Source organism: Lampris incognitus, chromosome 1 (genome assembly GCF_029633865.1).
Source record: "Lampris incognitus isolate fLamInc1 chromosome 1, fLamInc1.hap2, whole genome shotgun sequence".
In the NCBI taxonomy this organism is placed as follows: Eukaryota; Metazoa; Chordata; class Actinopteri; order Lampriformes; family Lampridae; genus Lampris; species Lampris incognitus.
Window position 1 is genome coordinate 140,321,384 of NC_079211.1, and position 13,504 is coordinate 140,334,887.

Consider the following 13,504-nt stretch of genomic DNA (forward strand, 5'->3'; position numbering starts at 1 on the left):
GGAGATTGAATGTGGATAATGCAAAAAAGCTTCACAAGAACTCCGGAGTAAATATAGAGAGCCCCCCCACACACACACACACATACACATACACATCTAGACAGCACAAAGGGACGTTAAGTGTGTGTGTTTCTGTGGCCTCATCTGACTCTCAAACACTCCAGCAGCTCAAACAGCTGGCCACGACATCTGTCATTATCAGTCACTCTGATGTCACACGTCCACAGCTTGTCACACAGCAACACTGTGGCAGACATTTAGGAGAGCGTTAAACAGTAGGGGGAAATCAGACAAACAGGCTGGGGAGGGCGCGTTGTGGGCTGCGTGGGCTTCCCCCCCCCTCCCCCGCTTTGGGTCGGTGCCCAAAAGCGCCATCCGCTCCGTGTCTCTAGACTTTAATCTGGCGGAGGCGACCTCTGCAGCCGTCCCTCCTCACGGACATCCACACCGACACGCCTCAGCTGTCTGAGCGGCTGCCGGTGTGACGCCATCTGCCGACGCGCTCTCCCCACAATCCCCAGCAGCAGCGTGAAAAACACATGCGCAGTCTTCAAAAAACACGTACACCTTGTAGTCTCGTAGACGAGTCTGGTACCTATGGCCCAAAAAAAATCCACCCCACGCCTCGGCAGAGAGAAAGACCGACTTTTCCGAGGCCTGCCGAAGGACCAATACTCGTAGCGTGACCCCGACAAACGTTTTGACGAGTCTCTTGCAGACGCTCTCTGCGTGCTGCCAGAACACCGAGTTAAAAGCGAAAGGAAGAGAGAGGCTAAAGTTGGCCAAGGTCAGACTAAAATAACACCAGGACTTTAAACAGGATCGGATCCCAGTCTCTAGGCATGCTTGTTGTTAGTCATGATCAGTCACTACCAGCACTCGTTCCGTCTTCCAACTCAGTCTGACGCAGACCTTTCATTTCCTATTCTGAACCAACTTCCGGTGAGGGGGGCGGGGTTAAATGACAGCGGTTGTCGAATAGTTCATTGACAGAGGACGCGGATCCTCGCCGAGGATCGCGCCGAGGTGAAGACGACGTTGGCCAAAACAACAGGGTCGCTTATAAACTCAGGAACTGGGTCAACGCTGAGCTTGTAAACACCATGTCAGCACACGTTGTAATTTCTCTCTGTACATAGTTTTATTTACATGATACAATTCTGTTGTAATGCTGGATAGCAAGATTATATGTAATACATAAATATCAACACAGCTTGTTGTTTTTTCTTTTTTGTACAAATTTGCATATAACTAAAAATCAAAAAGGAAAAACTCAAATGGATACATACAGTTGTTTTTTTTTTCTTTAAATGAAAAACATCCTTACAGGGAAGTAAAGGGGATCAACACAAGTCACAAACGTACACGTTTCAGGCAATCGTAACACACTTCTCAAAGGTATGCGCACACACACACGCGCACGCACACACACACACACAGATCTCTACAGTGCTCTATAGCCAAACACACAGACCAATAGCTGTTAGAGAGATGAGAATTGAAGTTACATCTAATCCTGATGTCTATTATTTTATTTTTTTTCATAAATCTAACTCTTGCATGCTCCTGTAATTCTGTAAACATGTGCTGTTTAACCAGGTAGCTCCACAGACAATCGGGTTTGGGGACAAAACACTCGCACGCACACACCCACCCACACACACTCCTGTGCTCACACAAACGTTGTTAATGCATACAAAAAATTAGTACATAGCGTGGCTCACATACCCTAATCCACAAATGCACTGAATACATGTGCTAATATCAGTACTATACCAATGGAAAAGGAAAAAAAAAGTGAAACATAACAGAAAACTCTCAGCAGATAAAATGATCGATGATTTGAGTGATGCCAAACCCATTCATTTACACACACTATTGCAGATGAGTAACCCATGCATTTATTCCATTCACTCATGCCCCACATACTGTACTGTAAAACCATACCGGAGACTTGCCAGAGAGAGAAGGCACCCCTCTTTCTGCCCGCCTCACCCTGGAAACTGCACTAGGATCAGCACACACAGCCCTCCACCTGAGCTTTAGGGATTGAACTGAGCTCAGACCAGTTTTGGGACCTTCTCCCCTCACTACTGTCTATTTCAAGTGTTAAGATTCAAAGTGGAGTAATATTTCATCCCTGTTTTCTTCAATACCTCCAGCTATGAACGGAAACCACCTTGTCACAATTAAAATGGTCAAAGTCGAGAAAGATGTGCTGTTCAGAGTAACTGAGGCCGACGACCTTTGACTTTAGCAAGATGGCCTAGGACACAAGATGATGAAAAAGTTAGAGGGAATAAAACTAAATTTAACACGGCAGCTGTGAGGTAGGTAAAGCTAGGAAGGACAGAGACAAATTAAAAAAGAACCCCTGTGCACTGCGGGGCACAGATATATGGGCCTCCAATTGTCAACTGGCAATACTAACGGCAGACGAAGTTGATACGGTGAGGGCCACAACTCCTGTGGACAGTTACTGTGTGATCTGAATGCATGGAAAGTACTGCCGGTTTAGGACACGAAGCTGAAGTAAAATGTCTACGGTTTGGCACAAAATGGCGCCGGGTTTAGGTGAGAACGGAGCACAGCATATTGTGGACAGTTAACCTGGGCTCTTAATAAGACAATATATATTCTTATAAAAAGGACTGAACAGCGGCAAAGACACACCACAGAAAAAAAAAAATTAGGAGAAAAACTAATGAATTAATCAATAAAGGAGAAAAGTGATCATTCATGCATCTCCATCAGACAGGAACTTTTTTTCTTCTCGTTTCCTTTATATTCTCAAGGTTGTAATTTAGGAATTGGAGTCCTTTTTATCCTTTCTTAACCACTCATGCCAGTGTTCATGTCAAAGGTTCACACTCATTCTCCAGTCTTTGTCAAGGGTTTTGCCATTGTTGCTGCCATCTCTGTTGCAACTCCCTATATTCTCTGGATCTTGTCAGCCACCACCACGGGGTTTTCTTTACGGATCTTGGCGGCAGCCTCGGCCTTGTAGTCATAGGGACAGTTGTGCTTGTCAGAGTACCGGTGGAGACCACAGAACAAGTTGCCACAGCGACAGTCGAATCCTAAAAACCCAAAGGTCAGGGGTCAGAGGTTTTTAACACACGCTAGCGCTAATAGCAACCTGCACCTGCTTATAAAAACTAAACCTTCAATCTCACAAGTTGTCTTTCTACAAAACCATTACCTCCACAAGGACTGTGAGGATCATCGGTGGGGCAGTCTAATGAAATGATCATATTCATCAGCACACCCCCACTCACCTGTAAGTCCCACCCTCTTGCGGCACATGAAACATCTGTTCTTCTTGGGTTTGGGGGTGTCCCCCTTGTTCTCCTCACTGGTGGAAGAAGCTACAGGGCTAGGGCTAGAGGCGGTAGGCTGGCTAACAACTGCAAAAAAAAGAAAAGAAAAAAAAAGGTGAGAACAGAGACAGAGATATTAATCAGTCACGTTATATTCAATTTGTCCTTAACACAGTTTTGGGGCTTTCATTGCAGATGCAAAATTTAACTAATATGGTAAATGGACTGCATTTACATATCGCTTTTTTAGCTGCAACAGCCACTCAAAGCACATACATTCAAATACCTCACATTCACCCAGGCACACGCACCCACGGCGATGTCAACCATGCAAGGTCACAACCAGCTCATCGGGAGCAGATAGGGGTTTGGTGTCTTGCTCAGGGACACCTCGACATTTTTGTTTTTACAAAGAAAAGGAAATATGCAGTTTTGCATAGTTTATACCCTACCTCAGAAATAAAAAGGATTATTTAATCTGATAAAAGACAAGAGAATATATATTTTGTAGATTTTTGTCTGAGAAATTCAATTTAGTTTTTCTTGTTATTTAAGACAAAAAACATTTTCCGTTTCAATTTTACAAAGAAAAAAATACAAACAATTGTTTTGCATAGTTTATACCCTACTTCAGAAATAAAGGATTCTTTAATTTGATAAAGAGAGAAAATATATTATATAGGTTCATTGTCTGAGAAATAAAGGAATCTTTTTCAGTCATAATTTATCTTCATCTTATTTTGTTTAAAAAAATTGTGAGAAAACCGTATCCTGAACCCAGTATTGTGAATCGTATTGAATTGTGAGTGGAGCGTATCGTTACATCCCTACTATTTTTTAAAGGATCCTCCCAGATAAACCCTTTGCATTTGGAAAGGGACCATGTGCTAGTCTGAGAGCGCTTTGGCAAGTTGCATCAAATCTAAAAACGCCCTTCAGCGTAGAGGTATTTTTAAACAGGCCTATTTTTAGGCAGCCTCTGTGTCTTGGAGGCAGTATGTAAAACCAACAGTTGGGTCCACAGCATGCACATCACAAAATAAACCCTGGCTAAAGTGGGACACACAAACCGATGCGTTCCCTGGGAAGACAGTGTTAGCAGTTACCTGTCCATTTGTGTCTATTTTTCTAAATGTGTGTGTTTGCATGTTTGTGTGACTTACCAGGCTCTAGGGGTTCTGGTTTGTCCTCTCTGGAGATGCTCATCTCCGTCATTTGTTGGGTCACAGGTAAAGATCCTTGAATAGTTCTAATGGCGAGACATGGAAGGCCACTGTTAAGTTGAGGCATATGAACAGCTAGAGGTAACAAATAATAACTCGTAACTGGTTGTTCACTCGCCAAGTCAATCAAGAAAAAAAAACAAAAAAAAACAAAAAAACTCCACTGACCTAGACATGTCTGGTGAAGAGGCAGGTGAGGCATCAACCTTAGCTAGACTGGCTTCTAGTCTCTGGATGGCTGAGGCCTCTGAGGTAGGGCTACCAGCCGAGCCTAGGTAAGAGCAGACGGTACAAATTGGATATAAAACAAAGTCAAGACAACACTTAATTACAAATACTACGTGGGACCAAGTCATCATTTTCCAAGTCAGAAGTAAGTCTCAAGTCTTGGCCCTCAATTCCCAAGTAAAAGTCCCAAGTCCTTAATTTTTAGTAATAAATAATATTAAATCTACACAAATCATGATTGCTTTTTAATATTTTTATGTCTTATAGATTGGATCTGTAATCATAGAAATGTTGCAGACTTTTTGAAAGCATTTTATCTTTGGGCTTGGATAAGGTATCGACTCTTTGTGAAGCCAAAAGGCTCAAGTCCAAGAGAAGCCGTGACTCATCCTGTGTTAAAAAGTCAAAGTTGAGTCGCAAGTCTTTTCCAATTCTGTCAAGTCTACAGTCATCAAATTTGTGACCTGAATTGGACTCGAGTCAAAGTCATGTGACTCAAGTCCACACCTATGCTGATATTAGAAAACAAAACTTAGCACAAAGTTAACATTTGTAGTTAGCGAATCAAGACTGCATATTAGATCTAAACAGAGAACATTGTATGAATAATTATATTTTACATAAAAACACTTAAACAGGTTGAAACATTCCTTCTTCAACGATCAAATTTCATATTTATAAAGATGCACTCGAGCATCTTTAATGGTTGGGACATATTTGCTATTCAAAGCCACTGTCTTTTACAGCATAGCTTTCCTTTTCCATTGTTTTCAGCTTTATAGGGATTGTGATTTTTTCTTCAAAAATTCAAGTTTCAACAGGTTCCCAGTGAAGTGTTAGGGGGGAAAAAAAACCCATCAATTTCTGACGTTTTTGAGGCCCTCTTTAACCTTTTACACTATTGTGAGGAAACTAGCTGTCTGGCTTTCATTATAGAACGGAAAAAAAAAGAAGGAAGGCAGAACAAGGGGAGCAGGGAAAACACACTGACTGGACGAGTTTCGGTTGCATCTCAAAACAATATCTATGCCCCCTCCGGGGTTTTTCCTGGCTCAAAATAAGGCTTAGGTGCTGACTTTGCGTGACAGCGACTGTGGTCAGTCCGGCTTTACTGCCCCCGTCAACTAAATGTGTCGTCTCCGTACATTTATATTTGGAATGCAAGTTCAGGTCTTCAACAGACTACTACAACGTATCGAGATGTATAAAATAATAAATGCCTGACAAAAATTGTAACATTGTAAAATATTTACTGAAGGATTTGTAAACAACTGTGACAGTTTTGAAGTGCCACTGAAATAACATGAAGTGCCTTAATTAAAAAGCCACCAAGTGCTTTTACAACAGAAAATATTTGTGCTTGTGACCATGCTAAATTTACTTTTCTAATCACAGCAGAGTTCACGTCCAGTGACAGAGCATTTTACTCTCCTAATTTTGTTTGCCCTGTGAAACATTTTAACAAGGCCCCTGAAGTCCATCTCCTGATGAGGCCTGAATGAAGTGCTAAATGAAGGGGGCAGATGAGCTGTGCTTCCAAGACTCTGCACAAACCATCCCACCAAGTGTTAAGACAAGCCAGTTGTTGTTTTACTTCCTGGCTGGGTGTTTTGTGTTTTTCAGCAGTACATTTACTAGTAAAAGGGAAGGTAAATCGGATTTAAATTTATGAATGCAACTTGACTGATTGACTGATCAATCAGGATATCCTTGATCCATAAATCCTGACCTCAAGAGTGACCCCTGGCCGTCTGCAGTCCATCTCCTGCCTCTATCAGCTCTTGCACTTCATCCTGCTGCTCAGACCTTATAATAGCTTATATATATATCCCTTATAATAGCTATTGGAATGAAATAGAAAGAAATAGAAAGATTGAAATGTTTAATACACACACAAACAAACTAGAAAACACAAATATTTTTAAGCGAAAATCTATTATTTGGTTTAATGTGTTCCCCTTGCTACTTCCCCATCTTCCTCGTATCGGGCTCTTTTATTAAAGAAATCTATGATGTTGTCTTTTCTCTTGTCCATGATCTGTCAATGGGCAAGAACAATCACCTATTTAAACAATTTTTTGGTGGCTAATTCATTTGTTTATTATTATTGTTTTTGTAGTGTAGTTACTCTATTCTCATATTTTGAACTAGCCAGGCTATTTAATGTGGTAAACAACATTTATTGGGGGAACAACTGGGAGGAGCAACCAGAGTTGTTTTCTTTTTCACTTGTGAGAACTTTTTCCACTCAGTTACTGTGAGGGAACAAAATCAATTGCATAGCTCTCCCTTCAAATTTTTTTTTAAAAATTCTCCCCTTTCCTCCCCAATTGCGTCCCGGTCGCTGCTCCACCCCCTCTGCCGATCCAGGGAGGGCTGCAAACTACTATATGCCTCCTCCAATACCAGCTGCTTCTTTTCACCTGACCATGAGGAGTTTCGCCAGGGGGACGCAGCGTGTGGGAGGATTATGCTAATCCCCCCAGTTCCCCCTCCCGACCAACCAGAGGAGGCGCTAGACCAGATCCGGTTTCCCGGGACGCCCCACCAAGCTGGAGATAACACGGGGATTTGAACTGGCGATCCCCGTATTGGTAGGCAACGGAATAGACCACCATGCCACCTTTTTTTAACTTGCCTATATCCCATGAGGGGCTCCGTATAAATGAACTAGCTACCATCTTCTTCATCTTCCACAGCTATTGCGTATATAACGTAATCATAGTCTAGCGGCACTGGCTGGTGGGATGACCGAATTGCAGTAATTAATGCATGGGCTTTTTTTTTTTTTAACCATTTTTACATGGTTTTTCTTGCGCGATTTCTCCTAGAAGGCTAAGGCGGGGTGAAAAAAGCCTTAGGCAGGTCAGGCCTGCTGCCTAAATTTACTGTGTGCTCCAAGTTCATTAAAATATATCCCAACAAAAGACTTAAAACAGAATGTGGACTGCTCTGGATTTTCCAAATTTCTTCCATTCAATGAGCTTACAGTGTAAAATGCGTAGTGATCACACCCAGCCAGGTTGATAAGATAATTTTAAGCAGTAGATCAATTTAAGTGAAGTCAAGTTTTTTTTATGACCATCTAATTGACATACAAAACCTTATTAAATTAAAACAATGTAATGAAACAGAAAACTTCTCCATCTTACCAGCTTTAACTGACTCAAAGACTATAGATTACGGTCAGCTTCCTTTCCAGTAATTAAAAACGAAAAAAGGGTAAGTCACGTTGAGCCGGTACCATGTAGTGGAAAAGGGGCACAAGTGACCTCTTCAGTCTCAACTGACTGCAGGTATCCCCATCCTTACAAACAAAACAGTGTCATAATGACCGAACCAACGACCGGTTTCATATACAAATTGGCGTGAGCATTAATTAGAGTTACAATGGCCATGTGAACTATTCACAGAGGATTGGGGAATAGTTGCAGGTGTCCCCATCCTTGTAAACAATACAGTGGTATAAACAATACAATGTACTCTTAGGGCCCCCTGTTCAGGGATGGTCGTTCCCTCATCACAGCATGGATTAAGACTGTTCCTCCAAAAGTTTCTAACAGGAATTTGAAAATAACCCATAGGTTACAGTAACACTGCTTAGCATTTCCTAAAGTACATTTTAATATAATAATAATAAAAAAAAGGAGGCCTAAATATGAAAGTAAGCCTATACCATTTTAGGCAACCAGGTGATGTCGGAGGGGGATTTTCAGAGCGGAGATTGTGCTGTTTAAGTATCATGGGAGTAAGCGAAAAAATAATTAAACATCTTAACATTAGACTTCCTGTGGTGCCTAGATTTTACAAGCTTTAAGAAGTTTTTTTCTATTCGATCACACCAACCACATTATCTAAACAGCGTTAATATGGCAGCGATTCTGTCGGGCAACTTTTGCTCTATGACTATATGCGGTTTCCACCATACAATGTTTCAGTGTGCAAGTGAGAAAACGCAAGGAACACAAGGGGGGAAAACCCCCACTGTAACTAAAATAAGGCCCCTCTGTAAGTGCGGTATTGTAGTGTAGGCTGTGGTGATTTATTGATCTTTAAAAAAAAAAAAAGGTACAGTTTCCACTGTCTCAGTGCGTTTCCTTACCCATCGGGCTGAGTGGGCTCATCCGGTCGCTGCTCTGCTGCCGTGTCAGGTGCTCCTTGTAGCACACAGAGCACATGCCATTGGTTCTTGGGTTGCCATAGAAACCGCAGCCAGTGGCACAAAGCATAGGCACAGGGCTCTGGTTTGTCTCTTGGGCCATTGCTGACACAATGAGGGGAGGGAGGGGAAAAGAAAGAGAAAGAGAGAACAATTGTTAGAAACCCCATTTGTATTTTTCTCGGCAAACACCTGCACTTCTGAGAAAACCAACAGCTTAGATATATGACCCCACATTTGCATCTGGTGCCCTGCTACCTTAGTTCGAAGCACCTTGTTGCAGTATAATCAGAGCCCACAGATAACAGAGGACTAGTGATCCATCTTCTGTTCTGAAAATGTACACAGAGCTGCTTGTTTGTGTGCCTTGGCCTGTTCGTTAGCCTGAACGCAGTAATGAATGAGGACACTTCTCCACAGGACCTCAGAAGAACAAACATCATTTGTTCTATCCTGCTCAGCACCTTGGCAGAAACTAGGATATGATCTGTCCTACAAGTTTGTTGATTGCTCTGGGCCTTTGTCCGCCAGCCCCACTTCACAGATCTGAGAGCTGCTGGCATGTCTCCCCCTAATGTCTAACACACAGCCTCACATTTTTATCCTCGTTTGGCCCTTTGAGACAAGCACTCATACTTCTCCTTTTCCTCGCTTTTGGCTGATTTCTTTTTTCTTTTTGGGTGGGGGGGGGTAATAACGTGAAAATCCTGATGGATGTGTGAAGGAGTAATCACAAGCACATCCAAGGGAACAATATACTTCCAGCTTGAAAATCACTTATGATTATCATGAGTATGAATCACTTTAGAATAACACTCTGTTGTTTCCTCTGTCAGTTGTTTCCTCCCCCCAGACAGATTAAAAATCAGCTCCTCGTGGCCAATACAGAGCTTATCCGATTTCCTGAATGGGTCTCCCTACACGTATCTTTCTGTTAAAGGCAGCGGATCAAAGTGAAGCAACAAGTTTCAGCCGAAGATCCGTAGAGTATATGTGTTCTTTGTGCAGAAAGGAAAACAACACTGACAATAACTGAACCACACTTCCCCCAGTGGAGGTCTATGATGCTGTAGTCTTCTTCTGCGGCATTACACTACAACAGGAACAGGAAGCCATAGCACAAAACACCTCAATGAATGAACAAAAAAGACAGACAGGCAGGCAGACAGGAAAGGCCTACATATGTTGGCTGAGAAGTATCCTGTCTATACATGTGAGAGCAAGGCACCCATTTGACGTTTCACCAGCCAATATCACACAAACACAAGTACCACCACACACTACAACTTTCAGACACAGTGAACGACGGTACAACAATTTCCCTGGTAAACAACCAATGACCCTGTTACGCTGGAGCGATGCAGCTGCTCGTCTGCCTCCAAGTCAGATTATAGTCTATATTCTGGTCACGGACACAAACAAGGCAGTAAAAAAAAAAAACAGGCAACCTTAATGTTCCAGGAGAGGCTGGCAGTTTGCTCAGAATGTCCTGTCAGTTCCCTCGAAATGTCTCGACCTCGCCAACAGAAAAACAAGACCTTCTAAATCTTGATTACACCCCCCCAACCTAAATCCCTCCCAACACACACACACTCCTCACCCTCCCCACCTTGCCCCCCCAACCTAAATCCCAAATCACACACACACACTCCTCACCCTCCCCACCTTGCCCCCCCAACCTAAATCCCAACACACACACACTCCTCACCCTCCCCACCTTGCCCCCCCCAACCTAAAACCCAACACACACACACACTCTCACCCTCCCCACCTTGCCCCCCCAACCTAAATCCCAACACACACACACTCCTCACCCTCCCCACCTTGCCCCCCCTGCCCCACTCTTTCTACCCCTGCATGCTGCCACAGACGTGTCAACAAAGGGTTTCTCCTTGGAAAAAGTCCACAAAGCCCTCCTCTCCCACTACATCACGTGTCTGCCTGCTGACTGCTAAAAAAAAGCAAGAGGGGGGGTTGCTGAGGATTGAGACAGAGGCTGGCAATGATACAGCATAGTAGAAAAAAATTACAAATTCTCGGTACCATGTACCTCTATGGGCAGTATAATACCAACAGGAACGTGTCTGGTTCAGTCCGACCTGTTTCAAACACCAAACTGTGTATGAATCTGGTGCGACGTGCTCCAACTACGTAATTTGAACGTCGAGGCGACCAGATAAGAAGACGTCACTTCTTCCTGGTGTTAAAAAAAGAGGGGTCTCTCCAGATAAAAAGAAAACCCCAAAGATATAAGTACCTGGTCACACACAGGCTGGATCGCCTAAATGGATCGAGTGTCGTCTTTTCTTGACTGCAAACGAATCAGCGACCAACGCGTTGGCGACGAGCACAAGGCCCGTGGCTGCCTTGCTGACACAATGGAACAAAAGACAGCGCAGCTCAGCTGTCAGGATCTGATGTTCACGGGCTACCTGTCAATCATACAGCGAGCAGGCCCTTACTTCCTGATCTCGACCACTAACGACTCGCATAATCTGGGTCCGTTGCGCTCTCGGCGGACAACGTCCAAGATAATCCAGTCACGCGTTGTTCCAGCGCGTTCCCATCACAACCGACAGGGTAAGTCGGGGGGTTTCCAGCACTTGGTAACCCCGGCAAGGGTAGCCGTGTCCCGCTTGCGCTGCGATCACATCTATGTTCACAATATAAGAATGAAAATCTCAACATTTAGAGGCGGGATTGCTCGTTATTACGATCTCCACCGTCAAAGGAAAGAAAGAAAGAAAACGTTGACCGGCGACCATCTTAAAAAGCCGATTCCTCCTCGGCGTCGTATTGGTTTAACCTTACACGACGGAGACGCTTTGGATATACGCTCAACATACGTGAAGCGGAGCTTGAGGACCGCCGGCGTGGTGGCGGCCCATATCTCCAGCCCGCTAAACAAGAGCCATTGTTCCGACACCAACCACGAGCTCGGCTCGTATTTCAAGCTAGGGCTAAAAACTACTGAGTCACACTAACGGTGACGAACAGCCCGCTGCTGCGTTGTACAACAAACAAACTCGTCGCTAAGGACGGACGCGAGGCAACCGATCTCCCGACCACATTGCTGTTCATAGCGCCTCGCAGACGTTATTTAAAACGCCAGTCAGTCTAGACCCCCCGATCTCTCTCTCTGTTCCCTTTGTTTCTTCCTTTGTCTGAAACCTCTCTCCGCTTCCTGTTCAGCAACCGTCCGATAGCTCGACACGTTCTCGCAACATTACACGTAGAAAACCGACCGCGGACGTCAAAGCGAAGCCCCTGGTTTCTCTAGAATCACCCGGGGGGTATTACGGAGGTGACTTATCGATGTCAAATGTGTCAAAAGCACCAGCGCGTCTCCTGTTTCAGCCGAGAAGCCACCGTGGCGGGGCCAAAACACCGGCCAGTTGTCCCTGCACTTTACCGATCGGTGACTATTTACCAACGTGGGCGGTGTGCAAGGTTTGGGTAGAAAAGGTTTGGGTAGAAACCTTGCACTTTCTCTGGCAATCCGGGTTTGGCGAACGCTCCGCGTCAAGACGGGAATTAGCTGGCTTTGGCTCCCCATCCCCCCCAGCTCGGGGCAGTAGAGGAGATAGCTGCCACTAGCTGGCTCCCTCCCTCGTTTTTCCAAGCAGACGGGTCACGTTCGAAGGCTTGTGATATTTTCAGCGGAGAGGAGGTGGCGACAACTTCAGCAGGCGAAGGGGCTTGTTTACCGCAAACAATCGCATACACCGTTTGACCTTCCGAAAAAACAAAACAACAACACACACATCGCCGAAGGTTGCCCCCCCGACGTGCGTCTTCTATCGAACGGGGGGGGGGGAACAAGCTTTCTTTCTTTTGTCTACTCCCGACAAAACGGATCTTTTTGTCGTCCCCAGAACTCGTCGTCTCCGCCACTCCCGTGTAAAATCGTCAACCGCAATAATCCCGTTACTCCCAAAAAACGCTCACCTGCAAAGCGGAGATTTCACAATGCGGGAAGCGGAGGTGTAGCGGCGGGGCTCTTCTTTTGGGGCGGAAACACAAAAAAGAAAAAGGAAGAAGCGGCCTTGGATTACACCGTTAAATGTCCTTTCTCTAGAACGTGTTTGTCCTCCGACCGAGTAACAGACGGCTTCGATTCTATCGCCCTACCTCTCTCTCGCCCCCTCTATTCCCCTCTGCCCCCGATGTTTGTTTCCTTCTTTAGTAAGAGGAGTGGCGGGTGACGTCACGGGTAAAAATAACGCGCAGCTATTGGCTGCCTGCGGCGCCCCAGCGCGTCCGTCCGTCCCGTTTGTCCCATCCCACAACGTACACGGCTGGAGGGGGCGGGGCTTACGCGTAGTTGGGTTTTTTTTTTTTGTTGCTATTACTCGGTCTATTCGTCATCCTCCTACAAGGACATGAATCTGATTGAGTAATCCGGATAACGCTGACATGGCTGGAATGAACAAAAGTACGAATCGGAAGTAATCTTTAGACGAGGCCTTTTCCAGCGTCACCTTGTTTTTTTTTCCTCCTCTCTTGAAATGGTACTAAGAAGAAAAACCTTTCCTATAACCTTTGGCATCCATTGTGAGCTTTTTTGTTTTCCT

The 13,504-nt window shown here is 44.5% G+C and overlaps 1 protein-coding gene across 1 annotated transcript; it reads right to left on the minus strand.

Moving 5' to 3' along the window:
• Positions 1 to 1,116: 1,116 nt before the first annotated feature.
• On the minus strand, positions 1,117 to 13,161 carry zfand5a (zinc finger, AN1-type domain 5a). Its single transcript, XM_056275186.1, has 6 exons — positions 12,879 to 13,161; positions 8,874 to 9,035; positions 4,712 to 4,814; positions 4,484 to 4,569; positions 3,279 to 3,407; positions 1,117 to 3,080 (listed from the first exon to the last, which is right to left on the minus strand). Exons 2-6 carry the CDS (start codon positions 9,031 to 9,033, stop codon positions 2,932 to 2,934), a joined length of 627 nt encoding a protein of 208 aa, XP_056131161.1. The 5' UTR covers positions 9,034 to 9,035; positions 12,879 to 13,161; the 3' UTR covers positions 1,117 to 2,931.
• Between the last annotated feature and the right edge of the window lie 343 nt (positions 13,162 to 13,504).

Bases quoted from the DNA above. Each gene is read 5' to 3' on its own strand.
- zfand5a (XM_056275186.1), bottom strand. From the start codon at position 9,033: ATGGCCCAAGAGACAAACCAGAGCCCTGTGCCTATGCTTTGTGCCACT. The intron at 3,408-4,483 runs GTAAGTCACACA...TTTTTTTTGCAG, and splicing joins ACCAGAACCCCTAGAGCCTG to TTGTTAGCCAGCCTACCGCC. The intron at 3,081-3,278 runs GTGAGTGGGGGT...TTGGGTTTTTAG, and splicing joins CAAGAGGGTGGGACTTACAG to GATTCGACTGTCGCTGTGGC.